At 30.4% G+C, this 18080-nt stretch overlaps 1 protein-coding gene across 22 annotated transcripts in view; it reads right to left on the reverse strand.

Annotated features, from left to right (window-relative positions):
- The window catches only part of LOC129916930 (TLD domain-containing protein 2), a 217877-nt gene that overhangs the window by 49422 nt on the left and 150375 nt on the right, over positions 1–18080 (reverse strand). For 10 of the 22 annotated variants that reach the window (XM_055997167.1, XM_055997162.1, XM_055997151.1 and 7 more), the window contains 8 exons: positions 14857–15270; positions 14678–14811; positions 14434–14609; positions 10803–11304; positions 8939–9099; positions 8384–8515; positions 5767–5921; positions 1051–1213 (listed from right to left, as the gene is read on the reverse strand). In XM_055997167.1, the coding sequence (XP_055853142.1) occupies positions 1051–1213; positions 5767–5921; positions 8384–8515; positions 8939–9099; positions 10803–11304; positions 14434–14609; positions 14678–14811; positions 14857–15270 (1837 nt within the window). The remainder of the gene's footprint in view (positions 1–1050; positions 1214–5766; positions 5922–8383; positions 8516–8938; positions 9100–10802; positions 11305–14433; positions 14610–14677; positions 14812–14856; positions 15271–18080) is intronic. The other 12 variants (XM_055997177.1, XM_055997159.1, XM_055997161.1 and 9 more) reach the window with 4 other exon arrangements.

Below are 18080 nucleotides of genomic sequence, written 5' to 3' on the forward strand. Positions count from 1 at the left end.
GTCTTTGGAGTCATTAAAAGGTGGAACCACTCAAGACATCAATAGTCGCATAGCGTTCGCGATGTCCCATCTTAAAGCTACAAATGTGCCGCTCAAATGTAGAACTATACGGATGAAACACTTGAATGTGCAATTTTTTTAAATTTTAAGGGTTTTATTTTTTTGCTCAATCGTATATTCAACGAAATACGTCTTTGGAATCTATTACATGAAGTTGGGCACAAGCTTCGAAAATTAACCATTCCATAGGAAGCCAAGCAAAATAGTGGAAGCCACTCATTAAGACCAAAATGCTCATAGCATAGAAAATTCGAGAAAGTGTCAGCGCAACTTGGGAAGACATAAATGGTGCTGAAGTTAGAGTTAGTTTAAGTGATCTTGGTCACCCACGGACGCAATAGATCTAAGGACCTGAGTAAATTAGTATGAGTAAGTTTGGTATGAAAAATGTTGATTTGCATGCTCAAATGTAAGGTCTAATTGCACTATCTACTATTTTTTATTTGATATAGAGGTTAAGTGGCAAAAATGTTGATTCAGGTTTTAAGAATGGTCGGTCGGGAAAGCCCAGATTGGATTGGACAAAACGGATGTAAAAAAAAAACATCACAACAACTTAACGGGTAACTCCCTTCTGTTTATTGACATTACAAATTCATAATAAAGACATAATGCTAATTTGTTTCGAGCGAATATCATCACTTCGACACGAATTTTAAGTCAACTATCCCAGTCTATAGTGATATTGCACTTTACCTTGTCAATAGCATGTTTTTTTTCAGCGGTCGTGTTCCGTTTGTTTCTTATTCTAGATTATATCTATAATCATATTGATTAGTTACTATGAACAGAGTTAAGTCTTAAGTTATTGTAAATAGTCAATACATTTTATCGTGCGCAGTGTCATATAACACGTTTTAGATTTTCGCATCATTGTTCAGGCACGTTCCCCTTCAGAGAAGATTATTATCAGAAGTGATATCTCTGGGAGTGGTGTTGTCAGTCAGTGGTGGGGTCAGTTATTCAAACAAATTCATTATATCAACTTACCGATTCTTTGGTACACTGAACCAATATTCTGGTCGCAATTTATTTTTTCCATACGACATCACTGATGTTGGTAGTGGAATTGCTTTTCCAATTGGTTTTCCCATACGTAGTCGCAAATACAACGGTGGATCAGGACAGGCTCTTGCTGGTCGTGGAATCAATTCTAATTTTTTTTTTTTTGGTTGATTGATAAGTGGATAGAAAAATAAAAGAAAGAAAATAAAGTGAAATTAATTAAAAGGAAAAAAAGTGCAAGCAAAAAAATAATTCATTGACAACAATACAATTTGGGTGTGGGTGAAGAGGGTTGTATAGAGAGAAGAGAATAGATACGGTTTGAGAAGAATTGATTTTTTTTTTGTTTTTAAATAGGTGCACACATTACAAGTGGATTGGACACAAGTTTGTTTTATAGTATTTAATTGTTTTATTTTTGTTTTTTTTTTTTGTACTGTAAAGCTCATGCAAGTTTATTGGTTTTAAAGATAAATATATACAAAACTAAAACGTCATAACTAATGGAAAGGTAATCATGCGTAAAAAAACACATTTTTATCGGTAGAATGATTTCAATAATATGAGTTTATTTATGTTAGCTAATTAATTAATTTTAAAGAGTCCAATGTGGTTGGAATACTTAAAAAAAAAAGTTTAACTTAGATAAAAGGCTACCAACTAGGCAACTATGCAAGAATCTCATTAAACTTTCGTCATTCATGGAAAGTCAATAATAACGCAATAACGGCAGTAACGGTTTAAAAATATTTTAAACAGTTCAAAAGTTCGACTTTATTTAAATAACATACATCAATTTGTTGCGCGACACCTCATGGAGGCGCAAGGCCTAGTGACTAATAACTCTAAGCTATTTTTTTGTGCGTGTCATTAATTTTAGATGGTAAGAATACCATTGGAAGCTATTGCTAAGACATACAAATTGTAATCGTTTTTGAGTAAAATAAGATTTTCGATATTGGTTGTATGACAGGTACCGCGTAACTGTGGGTCTAAAAAATGTTCGATTTCTTCTCTAAAAATACTTAACTACCTAAAAACCCTTAACTACCTTGAAATCGCTTTTATTGGTTTGGGCTGTACCTTAAGATACCGACGGACAGATGAAGTTGCAGGACCACTTTTTTCGCAATCTTTATCATCGCAAAGCCATATTTGGTTGTATTCTTTAGTTTGATTTTGTAACCGAAATCTAAAAAGAGGGGGCTTTTGCACCCCTATCTTTAACTTCATTTAACAAAGTTTATATAAACCGGTGCAGTACTAAAACAAAATTATATTTTGTGTATATAATTTATAAGTCAATTTCATCCATTAGGGTGTCTTCGGACACTAAAATTTTGTTAATTATTTAGAGAATTTAAATTAGTAAATAAGAATCAGCGCCATTTAATTAACTAATAGCAATCCGCGGTTTTATTTTCTTTTATAACCCATAAAACGATTTTTGCAATAAAAACCCGTGAATGTCTTATAGAATTCACTGCACTATATCAGACACTGCACCTGGGTCAATTCAATAAAATATTGTAAATAAATAAATTTAAAACGCTAACCAATTTAAAACTAATTTTTTGCATAACGTTAAATTTAGTTTCAAATTCTTGGATAAGCTTGATAATATTATATTAAAAAGTTGACTTCAGGATTAAAAATATTGACACGTACAAAAGAATAAAGAACATGCTTTTAAAAAAATAATGTCTTATAATGGAAACAACACATCAAATTTTGCCCGTCAGTGACCCGAAAAGAAAATAAAAAAAATGTTAAACTTATAACGGTTTCTTTAAACGTCTTATTTTTAATCCAAAATATTTAACGGTAAATACCATTGTTAAAATAAACATTTCCTGTATGTGTCACTCTTTTGTATAAAAAAAATCAAAACAAAAATTGTAAACCAAATTTTATTGTGTTAAAGACATTTCGTTAGTGTTATAGTTAACCTGTTTCGAAAAAATTCGCTAATAATAACACAGAAGTGCTAATCAAAATTTTCCAATGTTTTGTATTGTTTGATTACAAAGCGGCAGAATTGTTTTGTTTTTAATAGGCGCAGGGGTAGATACGCTTTTAATTTACAATTTTTTCTTTCTTGCTAATATTTATTGAATTAATAATAATAATAACTAATGTTAACAAGTTAATTAAATTTTATTTTAAATAACAATTGGACAAGTCAATAAAAAGAACATCTCGAGATATCGCGACGTGATCTTCTTTTGTTTATTTTTTTGCTACCATTTGTTCACATAATAAAATTTATTTATTTTGATATCGTAAAAGTTAATCAAAACAAAAGTGTGGAAGTAAGTTTATATAAACCGGTGCAGTACTAAAACAAAATTATATTTTGTGTATATAATTTATAAGTCAATTTCATCCATTAGGGTATCTTCGGACACTAAAATTTGGACACTAAAATTTTGTAAATTATTTGGAGAATTTGAATTAGTAAATAAGAATCAGCGCCATTTAGTTAATTAATATAATGAACTCTGAGATAAACAAAAAACTCAGCGGAATCTGGACCAATAATAACTATAACGAAACAAAATCTCGTTTCTAAACTAGTTGACCTTGAATAAATTGTGTGTTATTTTTGTTAAAAGTTAACAAATAATTTATTGTGACTTTATGCTATGAAATCTTTTAATGAAATGTAACAATTGAATTCAATGCCTTAAGTGAATAAATTGAGATAATTATTTTTTATAGATTAACCGCTGTTTTTCAATTAACAATTTTCGCACATAGTTCTTGTCCGGGAGATTATTTCTGGGCAAAAAGAGTACCTACATCTTAGTATTGACGAAAATCTTAATGAACATTTTCCCTCGTCGTTTTCGAAAAAAATATCAGTGAAGCGATTGAGAAAATATTTAATTTTTTGTTGAACTAAATTATACTTTTCTAGAAAATTTTGATATTCTGAAAACAATTTTAAGTTGTTATATATTCAAAACTCATTTGAGAGATCGTTTGAGGCGCTTAATTTTTGGCAGAAGTTTTTTTTATAAAATTCCTGAAATAATTTATTGGCTTTGTTTAAAACTTTGTACTTAAGTAAATAATTAATCACTGTACCCACACTTTTTTTAACCAAGTTTCAACGACCCTTATTTATTTATTTATGTAAATGTTTTATAATCTTGAAAGGTTAACAATTTGTTAATTATCGACGTACATAAATATATGATACATTCTTAAAATTGGATGGACCATCAATCATATGCCATCAATTTATTATTATCGGTTGAATATGGCTATTAAACAACTACGTAGAATCAGAGGTCAAAATCAAACAAAATGCATACATTGAAAAAAATGTGATTTTGTAGAATTATTTCTAATTTGTGACCATTCCATTAACACTGCGTCATTTTCTTATCAATTAAAAAAAAAATTCCATTGATATACTTAGTAGTGGAATATTACCAAAATTTTATTTAATCTGTGTATAATTTGTTAAAACATTTGACCTTTTGTTTTCATATCAGTTAAGATTATAATAAAATTGCGTATACAAATATTACAAATTTAAATTAAAATTTGATGCCAAATGTCAAGATTTTTTCTAACAAAATCTGGATGGCTTATCACATTTCGTTTTGTAGAAAACTTCAAATTAAAATTTTTTTATACTGAATTACAAAAAACACACATGTTATAAAATTGAAAACTCTTATTGAGTGCTAAGAAATTGACAGTAAAAAATAGTTTTGACTTGCACCAAATGAAACCGTGGTGTGGCCAATTTAAGAAACAAAGCGAGTATCTCAATCGTAGTGAACCATTTAACCAATATTCAAATTTTATTTAAGTAATTTTGCAACAGATTCAAAGAGCAGTTTCAAATTTCATTTAAATTTAACAAAAGAAACATCGTTTTGCAGGGTACCCCTTATTAAAAATTATAATCACATTAATTAATTTACTGACCTGAATTTATTTCAATTGACAGAATCACTTTCGTTTAATAAAGTGAAATTCTATAGCTTTACTGATATGTGCTCGATTATCTAATTATCCTCATTTATTTAGTATCAATTTTAATGAACAACTTTTAAAAATATAATTGGTTTGCATTTCTTGTGGAATTATAAACAAAAAATAACAATGGTCCACTGATTTGTATACATAAATATACACAGACACATATTTACTTTGCCGACTAATTATTAAATTTGATTTTTAAATAATACCGTATTAGGGTTTTGTAAGCATTGAAACATTTGCCAATAAACGATTGACTATGTTTTTTATGGTGTTAAAAATAAGGAAGAAAATGAAACAAAAAAAAAGTATTCGATGCATTAAAAAAATAATTAGTATGAACTTAAAAAAAGATATCAAATAGAAGGACTACAACATTGAGTAGTAGTTAAAATGATTTTTGTTTTTACAATGCACACAATGTAGTGAGATTTTAACATACCAAGTTGATCGAGATTTGGAAAAAATGGTGCCCGAACTACAATGTGATGTTTTTTTTTTTTAATTTAAACAAATAGTTTTAAGATTTAAATTGTTTGTTTAAGTATTTGGTAATGTAGATGAAATTAAAAAAAAAATATATTTTAACAATAAAAAAGAAACATGTTAGTATAGTGCTATTTTTTTTTTTTTACAAAACTTCTATTTTCAACTGATATTATAGATTATAAATTTTAAGAAAAAGAAGAAAATAATACTTACTATCAACACTGACGAATAATTCAGGTTTATCATCAATAGACACCATAGAGCGATAGTCCAATTTGGGTACTTGTGGTTTCTCCTTGTTCAGCTTCGTTGTCGATTGTGTACCTTCAGAGGAATGGGGTCGCATAAATGTACCAATCGATGAACGTCTATAAAATATTCCATTTTTTAGTAAAATATATGATTTTATATTCAATATTTTTTATTTTTTCACAATTTGTTTTGATGCTGTAAGATTATTTTTTTTTATATTAATTTTAGGAAAGAATAAATGCTCATTTAGAAAGTTACTGGACACATTTACATGTAGCTTTTATTTCAAATGCAACATAAGGGAAACCTACAGAACTTCAAGACAAAGTGTGCTCTATGTCAATAAAATAATAGCAGTGTTATAGAAGATATGAACTTTCAGGTTATGGAAAAATCAGCATATCGTCGGTCTCATGAGAAAACCTCGTAACTCCACTTTTTTTCAAAAATGACTTTTGAATGCCATTCTTTAGAAAATATGTCAGCGGAGCAACCCAGTTAATTTGGGGTCATTCTGAAAACTCTAAATAGACTTAAATTCAAATTTTGCACAGCGCGTTTCTTCCCAACTACTCTGTTGTTTGTTTACTCTTTCGTCTCTCCTGTAAAATATTGATTTTGGGAGTTACGAGGTTTTCGCATGAGACCGACGATATGCATGTTTCGGGCATTTGTTCTTTTTCGTTTGCATTGTGCTTTTGATTGAACATCGTTTTTATTTTCTAAGAGAATTATTTACTTTTCAAAGATCATGGATCAATAGTCATATCATTTCACAGGACGACAAACTATATAGTGACAGTGTTGAAAATTTGTTTCATGTGCAAAAAATGTGCTAGATGTTTAATTAGACCAAAGGATTAGAAATTGATAGATGATGGTCAGAAAGATAAATTGAATTTCGCAATTGGAAAGTATAAGGGTTTTGACGACCAATTCTTTTTCGTTTCGGAAAATCATGGTGTGGTGCAAATTTTAATAATGCACTGAACTATTTTATCTTAAAGTGTAGAATTACGTTGTTTATTTTTACCAACGGTTTGTTGCGAAAACGTTATGTTGGAGAGCTTCAAAAAGTTTTCAAAAATCTAAACGCGGCGTCGAAAACGCTCTCTGTATCAGCACAACAATTTTTTATTTTAACCCCATCAACTGAATCTTAAAGTTTAAATGCTCTAAAAATCAATCCTATGTATTTTTAAAAATCGTTTATAAAATAAACTGGTAACTACTACATATCGTCGGTCTCATAAGGAAACCTCGTAGCTCCACCTTTTTTTCGAAAATTACTTTTGAATGCCAGTTTTTAGAAAATATGTCAGCGAAGTAACCCAGAAAATTTGAAGTCATTCCGAAAACTCTAAATAGACTTAAATTCAAATTTTGCACAGCACGTTACTCCCCAACTACTCTGTAGTCTCTCTACTCTTTTGTCTCTCCTGTAAAATTTTGATTTTGGAAGTTACGAGGTTTCCTTCTGAGGCCGACGATATGTAGTTTTTCTTAAACAAGATTTAGACTACACTGAACATTGAAGTTAGCAGATAGTTCAAAAATATGAAAATTTATTTAAGGTCATCGGCAGTCTTTTTTGATTTTAGTTTTCAAGCCGGTTGAAATACTTTTGTATTATTTTAGTTGATATTTTTGTCATAAATTTTAATAGCTTGAAGCCAAATTATTTTAACTTTTTTATAATCAGAACAATCAGAATATTATTTAAAGCCAACCGTGAAAAGAGCTAATTAAAAGAATGGACAACAGAAAAAAATTTAATCCAACGACGTATTTCCGCTTGATATTAAACGATATATTGTACAAATTGGAAGAAATATCAATAAAACAAATTCGTTCAACTCAATCAAGCGGTTTAAATTTGGTTATATATTGTTTAAGGATATTTAGCTCTAACGTTTGAAAGAAAATTAAATCATTTGATATTTATTGATATTTGACCCACAAAAAAAGATTTATATTATTTAACATTTTACTTGAACAACGATACACATTTATATATTAACAAAAAATACCAAGAAACGATAGGTTGGAGTTCAAAGCTATCAGTGAGAAAACCAATGTTCATAAATAGTAAATAAAAATAAATGGTGCTACGAAGTCGGCTACGTGCAAAATTTTCAAATGAATTTTACGAATTTATTTTTTTTTTTTGTATTCAAATTAACATGAACATAAATTTTGTATTTAACAAAAAAGAACAAATTAATTAATTTTTGAAATAGGTAAAGATAACATTAAAAAGTTTTGTAAATAGAAGGCAAATGATACCTCACAGTCATATAAGGCAAGTTTAAGCATTTTGGAAGTTGGTACAACAAAAATATTTTTTTAAGAAAATTTGTATGTATTTACATAACTCAAAATAACGTTTTTTTTTAACAAAAACAAATCAATAATAATTGAACCATTCCCTAAACATCGACAAAGGTTACGCAAAGTTGAGTTCATTTTTTTTTTGTATAAACTAAAAACATAAATAAAGAATTTCATTTGTGAAATTGAACAAATTATTTAAATGACAGGAAAACAATACAACTAAATTTATTTTTGAATCCCTTACCCAGGGGTAACATGACCCTCAGAATGTGTCGAATGTGGAGTCAATGGAGGCACTGGCGAGCCACCAGATTCTTCAGATGGCGTTTTTGAAAATAAATTGCCACCCAACTCAGATACCAAAGTAATGGGTGAGCTATTTATTTTTTTTTGTTGTTTTTGTTTTGTTTAATTTTATTTATATTTTAAATTTATTTTGTTTGTATGTTTTTTTTTATTTATTTTTAAAGAAATAAAAATAAAACAGTTTGTGATGATTTTTGTTTAAGAATTAGTGTTTAAGTGTTGAATTTATTATTATTTATTTTTCAAAATCAAAATAAAAATAAGGGGATATAGAGTAGTGTTGGGTGGAGAAAGTGTTTTTATGTGTGCAAGTATTTTTGAAATAATTTTATAGCCAAATCCCAGGGTGAGCATTTAAAATGAAAGAAAAAATTTATTTTTTTTTCCAATTACTAAATTTTGCCAAAAAGTTTTAAATTGATACACAGTTATCAAACAAACAAACAAATTAAACGATAAAAAAAACGGTAACACAAAATTTGAGCGCACTTACCTTGAGAATACTTTTGAAAAGACACTTTGATTTGAATCACCAGTGTTTGGAGCTGATTCAGCATCAGTAGACTTGCCAATGCCACCCATGCCGCTTACGCCACCAGTTTCACCAGTAAGACCTTCTACCCAGGTGAGGGGATATGATAGTCTTTTAAGCATCTACAATTGTATTGAATAATTAGGCTTCTATTTAATAAAATTATATAAAAAAAAAAAACAAAAATACAAAGAGGCGATAGAATCATTTCTTCAAATAATTATTAGAAACAATTACGTTGAGCTGATGATTTTTTTTTTGAATTTTGGATAAAAATATAAAAAAAGTTGAAAATTTTGTTCAATAAAAAGGTACCGTCAAATTGTGGGCAATTTTACCAGTAACTAAATTTTATGGATATAAAACTACGATGGTCTAGATCGAATATGAAAGGCCAATGCAGGAGAAAAATATTTTTAAGACTTCATTATTAATGGTAATGGATTATTTTTCCTAAAAAAAAGGGAAACCCATGCTGAGACTCGTATAAATATCTCGAATCTAATTTGGAAGCTACCTTATCGATTTAAAGGATTACATAATGTACATATGTATTGAAAATCGAAACAAAAACGAACCTTGGAAATTACAAAAACAAATATTTGTACTGAATTTCAAGTGAATTTGTCTGTTCGTTTAGAATGGACATTGATGTACAGATAGACGAACAGCGAACTAGAACCGAAGGACAAGAAAGCATTTTCTTTTTTTTTAACGAATCAAAAACTATATTCTGGGGGGATTATCGAAAAACAATATAGTTTCGACGATGGTTTGATTTCCGTACTTTCAATAATAACTATCATCGCAGACGATAATTTGTTTCAAGCATGAAAAAGTTTCAAGTTTGGTCGAAAAAGTACCAGCATAACCATCTTGTTGGTAAAATTTCAAAATAACAACTTTTTGAAAAATAGATTTACCAAGAGTAAGATAATGGGTGCATTTCGCCACTGATATGGAAAAAAGCTTTCCTATAAGGCCTATTAAGTACTGACAATCTTTGTTGGACAGAGTATAATCTGAAGTCGATATAGCTTTTTTGACATATCTCCACATCGCCAAGGTTTAATAGATACTTTCGTTTTTAGAAAAATGTCAAAATAATCATGAGTCAGTTTCAGAACAATTTTAATAAGCAAGTAATTGCTTTTCTAGTAAAGTATTGACAGTGAATGCTGTCAAAACAGAACAAAGAGGCTAGACAACGAGAAATAACAGGAATGCTTAAGATTTCAATTTGCACGTGATTCATTTCTTTGATGAGCCTACACCAATTTGGTAGTTTTATTTATTGTCAGAACTCACCAGGTAAAGGGTCTACCAAAGCGCTTAAAAATTCAGTGTGAAACATTTTACTAAAAACCTGAACTGCCATAAATATATCACTGTTTTTTGAATGAGGATAAGTCTGCCTCGTGCATCTTGTTTTTATGATGTAAGAAATTCTACATCAAAGACATCCATCTTTGGCATCATTTAAATTTAGATTGCTGTTTACTTTGTCCCAAACTGTTAATTGGTAATTACTTAGCCACAAATCGATTTGACTGGAGTGAGGCAGTTATCAAATCGTACTTTCTCATGATTTAATTGACTCTAGTTTACGCCACTTATCAGGCCTATCGAATTCATGCTCTATAACTTGAGAATAAAATAACATCTAACCTACAAACACCACAGTCCCTAACCACACTTGACAGTATTCGATGAACAGTTTTGTAAATAGACACTTTTACTTAATATTAAATAATTATTTTTTTATGATAAAATCAACTTCGCCTTATTGTTTTAATAAAAAACAAAATTAAAAATTACATCATACCTTATTCTTTTTCTCATTAGATTTATCAATTGCTTGTTGTTGTCCTTGATGCATCTGTTGTGGTTCATTTTCATCAACGCTAAAACTTACACTGGAGGTCTTCTTGCGACCACCAAATGATGGCATATCCAAACTGGATGCATTTGTTGTAGTTTCAGTTACATTAGTCGGTGAAATAGTTTTCGGTGGTACCCAGTCAGAGCTTAATACAATATCAGCGTCACTGTAGACGGATTTCTTTGGTATGGGTTGTACATTTGGAATAGGATCACGAATATCAATGCCAGAATCATAGCGTGTCTGTTTTGATAGCTCCTCCAAGTGTTCCAATTCGATGGCAGCAATGCCACCGGCTAAGGTACTAATGCCTGTTCCACCAACAACACCGCAAAGCGATGAAGTCGCTGAATGGGGATCCTGAGCGCGTGCACTATCAACTGTGGTATTTGACTCATTATCGGCTTCTTCGTCCGATGATCTTCGGGATATAGATATAGAAAATCTAGATGATTTTTTTGTCGATCGGATGGATGTTTTTTTTTTGTGTATTTCGATGTGAGTGTGCATATGAATGGTTGTTTTGTGTATGTGCAGGGAAGTGATATTGATTTTGTTGGTACAAAAATAAGGAAATGGTGATTGTTTGAGGAGTGATAATGATGATAGGTTGATAGGGGAATGTTTAAAAGGATTGATAGGAAGATGAAAAATAAACAGAAAATTATTAATAACTGGAACATATAAATTATTTAAACATTGTTTAGTAGTTTCTTTGTCTATGCATTCCAGGACAAAACTTACATTAAGTTTATTTGCATTCGCAGTTTATTGTACTACAATACCAATACATCATGCACATTAGAAGATTTATCTAAGTAAAAAAATCGAATAAAATTTATTCAACTAGTCGAAGTCGTTTTGACGATACCATTCTCTGTCACATATTGGATATGAATAGAGAAGCAATGACGAAAGGACTTCCATCACTTGTATTAATTTTAGACTATTTTATATCTATCTTAGTCGCATTTAAGTACAAATACAGAAAATAGAAGAGGAAATACAAATCAAATATTTGATAAGGGCTCTTATTGTATAAATGTAAATTCGACAGTTGAAAAATTACAAATACTGAAAGTAATTTTGAACAGAATTTTTACTTTGCTGATGAGTGATCATTATATGTCAGGAAGAGAACTCTAATTAGTATTCAAATTCATCAAAAATAAATTGAAATTAAAATGAAACAAAACTACACTTTCGGTCATAAAAACCATACGAAAATGGTTTCCTTTGGTGTGCAATCATTTTTTCCAAATTTTGTAATCTAACGTCATATTCATTAACAAAAAGCATTTTGGCGAACAAGGTTTCTTTCTTTTCTTTATATTGCTGTGGGAATAGATTCCTTGCACTTAACCAAAGTGCTAACAACAAATAGAAATATTTATTTAAGAGAAAAAATTTATAGAGCTTAAATCGAGAAATTTTTTATTTGGTTATGGGGTAATTCCATGGAGGGTTTTGGCATATTTTTGTATGTTTTTCGCTCTTTTTATTTATCTATTCACGAAGTTAAGCTAACTAATTTTCTGTCTGAGAATATCTTCAAATAAGATGTAACGGGTGTGAATTTTTATCGTCAAATCCTTTACATCTTAGTTGAAGACATTCTCAGACAAACAATATTACAAACAATAAAACATATTAATAAACTAGGTGTCACTGTATTAAAATGCTTAACTTGGTAAATAGTTAAATAAATAAGAGCGAAAACATACAAGAACATGCCAAAATTCCTCCGTGGAATTACCCTATGGGTACAAAAAAAAAATCAGAACGACCCGTCAAACTTATAGAAGAAAGAATCAAAATCATGGTTCTTAATTTGAAGAGATTCAAAGATGTTTTGACAGTGCGAATTCATTATTTTTTAACATCAGAATTCACTACCAGAACCTGGGGTCTGTTTCTGTGAATAGGTGGATCGAAAAGATTTTCACTTTTTGCTCTTTTCTTGTGACATTAAAAAATTCATTGGAGGTTTGAATTCACTGATTTTTATGATAATATTCGTTTCAATCATTAAAAAAAAAACGAGAAAAGACCTCCTGAAGAGGATAGAAATGGTAATCGATGTTTAACTTCCAAAGAAACCATTTCAATAAACTATTTAATGGTAATGCAATCCAATTATGCGATAAGGCATAACTTTTGTAGCAGGTTGAAGAAAATCTTTGAAAAAATATTTCAAAATCTCAACTGTTAAATATGGCCATATGAGTTTTTAAAATCTCTAATCATAAGATTTAATGAAATATTTTATTCAATATCTAGATTTGATAATGACATCAAAGTGATAGGAAGAATCAATCTAGTCCTTTTTCAATTAATATTGTCATATATGCAGAAAAAAATTTTAAAAATAATGAAGGCGTTTCTTTTCACGGGGAATACCATAGTTTTCAGTTTTTCAAGAAATTGTTAGCGTTCTAAGGACTTTGAATAACAAAAGAACACCAAAATAGGAAAATATAGTATCTTTTTATGGTGCCAAAACGAAGTTTGTTAATTTGAAATGTTGATTTGTTAATTTACCAATAATGAGCATAGGATAAATATCCGAAAAGTGAACACGTTTTCAAAACTTCTAAAGAATATTTCGCTGAAGTAGATGATGGTGTTGCCCGATAAAAATGCTTTGAAGAAAAATATTAGCGACTTCACATCAGTTTCACCGAATAAGCGTGACTGATTTGCTTCTTTAATTTGAAGAAATCTGAAGAATGGAAAGCGGAAGAGGTACGAAGACGAGGAATTGGGAGCTTCATTGGATGGAATTCCTTTCAAACGCAAAAAAAAAGTTGTGCCATGAAATTCTGATCATGAGGCATAAAATGTATTTTACATTGTAAAGTAACAGTGTTAGAATAAATGGATCCAGGTACTTCGACCGCTAATTTTGATTGATAGCCTGTAATTGACTATATAAAGGAAAGATATACAAATTTACTTTTTAGATAGCCTAAAAAGATGAAGAGTTCTTCAAATATAGTATCCGAATGCTGAGAGGGAAAAGTAACGGCTTCGGATGGAACACAATGGCAATTAAAATAAGCTGAAGCTCTTATCTCACTTTTCAGTACATTTTCTTGAGATCTATTTCATTTTTTTGAGATAGATCTCTAGAAAATGTACGGAAAAGTAAGTTAGAGCTTAAGATCATTCTTTTAGCATATGAGCGAATATAGCATACTTTCACAATACATTTCAACGCTTTATGAATAACTTAATTTACAGCTTACTGAATTTAAAGTGAAAAAAAAAGATCTATTATAACATGAACTCTTTTTAGAATTTATTAAACCTTAAACAATAAGGAAAGTTCTAAAGTCTATTTAACACACGCACAACATTTTCAAACGTATTACTTGTTCTAATTGATTACTGATTTAGATAAGTACCATCATGCAACTTTAAAAATTAATTATTCAACTTAAAAAATTAAAACTAAATAAACAAACGAAAAAAAAAGAACAAATATGACAAATGAGTTAGGTTTTTTTTAAGAAATGATTGTTTAGTGTGAAATTTTCTACTTTGTATAAAATAACTGAAAACTGCTTTTTACCTGTCTTTACTGGGAATGGCCCAGTGATGATCCAAAAGACTCTTTCGTCTCTCTTCAAGTGTAGTACGCTTGTCGGTAATAGATAAATTTTTCTTATCCTCAGTATCATCACTTTCAGCTTCTGACTTTGATTCAGTCTTTGACGTTTCTTTGGCTTCAGCATCTTTATCATCCTTCTATAGAAAACAAAAATACTCTTCAAAATCATTAAGTCTTAAGAAAATATATGTATATAATAACTTACATCAACTGGTGTAACACGCTCCCTATCGAATGCCTTGGGGAATGCATCACCATCACGACCAGATCCAGAACAAATTGATTCTTGATCATCACATGTCTCAATCGAACCTACACCTAATTCAGAAACATCATCCTCTTTAACTATCATTAATGAAACTCTATCAGAATTACACTACGTACCTTCTAAATGACTTGACGATGTTGGTTGTTGCTGCTCCAACACCGATTTCGGATAGTAAATTTCGGCTTTTTCTGTAGTATTTGCTTCACCTCCAGCAACTCGCATATGGGCGATATCATGAAATATAGCAGCATTGATAACCAACTCCATAGGAGCAATAACACCATAGCTTTCAGGTCCATGTTCAATAACTAGAGTATCCGAAACGTTCGGATCGAACATTACAGCATTTGGTGTGACCAAGAGAACACCACCGACAACACCCTGACCATCGGTAATGTGACGCACATTGATCTTTAGGAAACGTTGAGTAATAACTGGATCATCACCAGATAAATCGGATCCATTTTTCGGTGAGATGCGTTCAATATGTCCAGGTTTTGGGGATCCTGGTCGAAGGCCATCGAGAATATCTGAAATTAACAACAACAAAAAAGATAATCAATTAATTGAAGTTGGTGAGATTTTTTACTTTTTGGATGCATCAGCACTTTCAATTTGTCAAAATTTAATTAACAATTCGATAAGATAAGTTAGTTGGGGGAAATACAATTAATGATTTTAAAGACCACGCGCTCTTGAACAAATGTCTCACAGAAAAAAATAATTTTTATCACAAAGCTAACTGTGATAATTAATCTTAAATGAATACTAAGTTAATTTTTGTTGTTTAATACGAGAAATTTTATTGATTTTATTTCTCGCATGAAACTAAATCATTGCTAGGTTGAACATAAATATTTTTTAGCAACTTAGAATAAACTAAGTAAAACATAAGAGCTATGTTCGACCTTGCTAAGATCAAAATGTATGACTAGTATCAGCAAATAGGCCTAAAACTCTTTCCGCTGTTATTTAACAGAACCTTTTTTTAGATTTTAGGTTTTTTAAATGCAAACTGCATAGGACTAGTCAGAAGGAAGAATCTTTGTTGACTTTAAACGTACCAATGATAATGGGGAAGTGCAATTTGGGTTCATATTATGCGTCACTTTGTGTGATCAAATAAATAGGGGTTCTTCGTTTGATCTTTGTATTTTAAATTTGCAAAATTCAATTTTTGTTTTCATTTTGTATTTAAAGAAGAGATTCTTTCCCCAACAGCGATATTACTCCATTTCATTCTTCGCTAGAGCTCAACAGGAATGTGACAATACCTGAAACTATACTTAGTTCAATCATCTTGTCAGCAAATCTTTTGAGCTGGTCAAACAAAATAGCCTGTTCTTTAATGTGGGTACATATTAAAGTTTAGATTCACACAACTGCGCGGATGAGTTCAATTTAACAGCCTTTAACATTTTGACTGCAGACGCAGAGCGTGTAACAATTTGAAAAAAAAAAATCGAAAGTGAGAAAGAGCTTAAGGTCATTATTTTTGCATATGACTCAATGTCTTTTACTGAACGTTGCTGTAGAAGGCTCTTTTCTTCCAGTCAGCCTGTAGGATTCAGTCGCATGGAGTCAAAAATGGATCGAAACGCTTTAAGAGAAAAAGCGAGTGATTTTCGATCCCTCTTGCAGTATGTTAGTGATGAAGGTCAACAATGTACACCACGAGCTTTACAAGAATTCTTACTTCACGGACATTAAAAATGTGTCTCAGATTTTTAAAGTGAAAGCTTACCTAAACAAGCTTTGGCTTCCTTATTGGAGGCAGCTGGCTAGGGATAGAACTCATTGGTAAGGGAAAAACGTGTGAATTTCAAACTTTGCATTTAAATCATCCCTATTCTGAATGAAAACTCCCAAGGAAATGTGTTCAAGAAAACGACACCTAATTGAAAAGCTTAAGGAAGTTTTGATCCCTTTTTAGTTTTTCATCATTATCAACGAGAAGTAAAGAAAGAGGAACCATATTGAAATAATGTTTTGATTGGGAGCACATCTCGCAAACACATTTCTCCGGGAGTTTTCATTCAGAATAGGGCTGATTTATTTTAATGGATGAATCGAGAACGGATATTCAGGCCTACAAGCAGGCTTTTTGAAACAGTTGGTTTTCATTTTAAACCAAAGTAAATCCTATTGGATATTTGTAGTAAAATTAATTAACGTAACTTTTCTTGCCATTATTTAATACACCTAAAGTGAAGAGATTAACTTCAATATCACTCAAACCAAGAATTATATATGAGAATCGGGTGAGATAAGATTAGGATAATAAGTGCTTTATGTTAAGGCGTCAGACACATTTATAAAAATATAGATTTATTGTGGTAACACGTATTATGCCTTGGATCATTTGGAGCTTCTCACAAAGCAAAAGAGTCTATTTATGTATGTTCGTGAATTTTAGATCCTTTAAATCGTTGAAGTAAGAAAGTAAGTAAGAAAGAGCAGGATATGAGAACAGAGGATGCAAAATCCTTTCCTATGTGATCATGTTTGGTACATATCCTTTTTGGTCGCTATGCAGTTTTAACTACCAAGTTATCTTGTGTTTAATTATTTTGGCATTTTGATTTAGCATAAGTTTGCAAGTAGCTATGAAATACCTATGTTTGCCTTGTCGGTCCAAGTCTTAGCTCTGGTACTCGGTTCTAACAAAAAGTTAGTAGGTACCTGAGCATTTCTTCACATTTATAATACCTGATCTAAGTTCACAACGCGGTCCTAAGAAATAATTAGTATAAAACTGGTATAACTGTCATTTTGACAATATTTTGATGCTTGAAATATTTTATTTTGATATTTCAGCAAATTTTACAAAATATTACCAGACAAAAACAGTCCATTAATGAAATTACCATTAAAATAATTAAAAAAAATTTTGTGATGATTGAAGAACAAGAACAACAAGAAAAGAATATAAATTCTATCAAGAACCTGCATAAGTGCCGGCAAGCCTGATAGCTAGTTCACTAACGACTCGTAGTTAATTCAATAACCTGGAAAAGCAACAGATAAACCAGTTGCCGACCGAAAGAAAAACCATATTAAAAATGAAAGTTTGCGTTGCGAATGTTCATATACACTGCAACCTCACAAATTTAAATAAAAATAACATTTTTGAAAACTGAATCTTTCATGTTTTGGTGCAGTTTTGTTTTATAGCAGTCATTGAATGAAGATAATTTTGATTATAGTCTGCAATACTATTTGCAAATAGAATCTTCTTGCAAAGACATTTTGTGTTGGAGATTGGAAGATAGATGTCGAACAAACCATCACAGAAACCTCTGCCCGTAAAATAGTGCCGAAAGAACTGTGGTTTTCTTAT

This window comes from Episyrphus balteatus, chromosome 3 (genome assembly GCF_945859705.1).
Source record: "Episyrphus balteatus chromosome 3, idEpiBalt1.1, whole genome shotgun sequence".
Lineage (NCBI taxonomy): Eukaryota > Metazoa > Arthropoda > Insecta > Diptera > Syrphidae > Episyrphus > Episyrphus balteatus.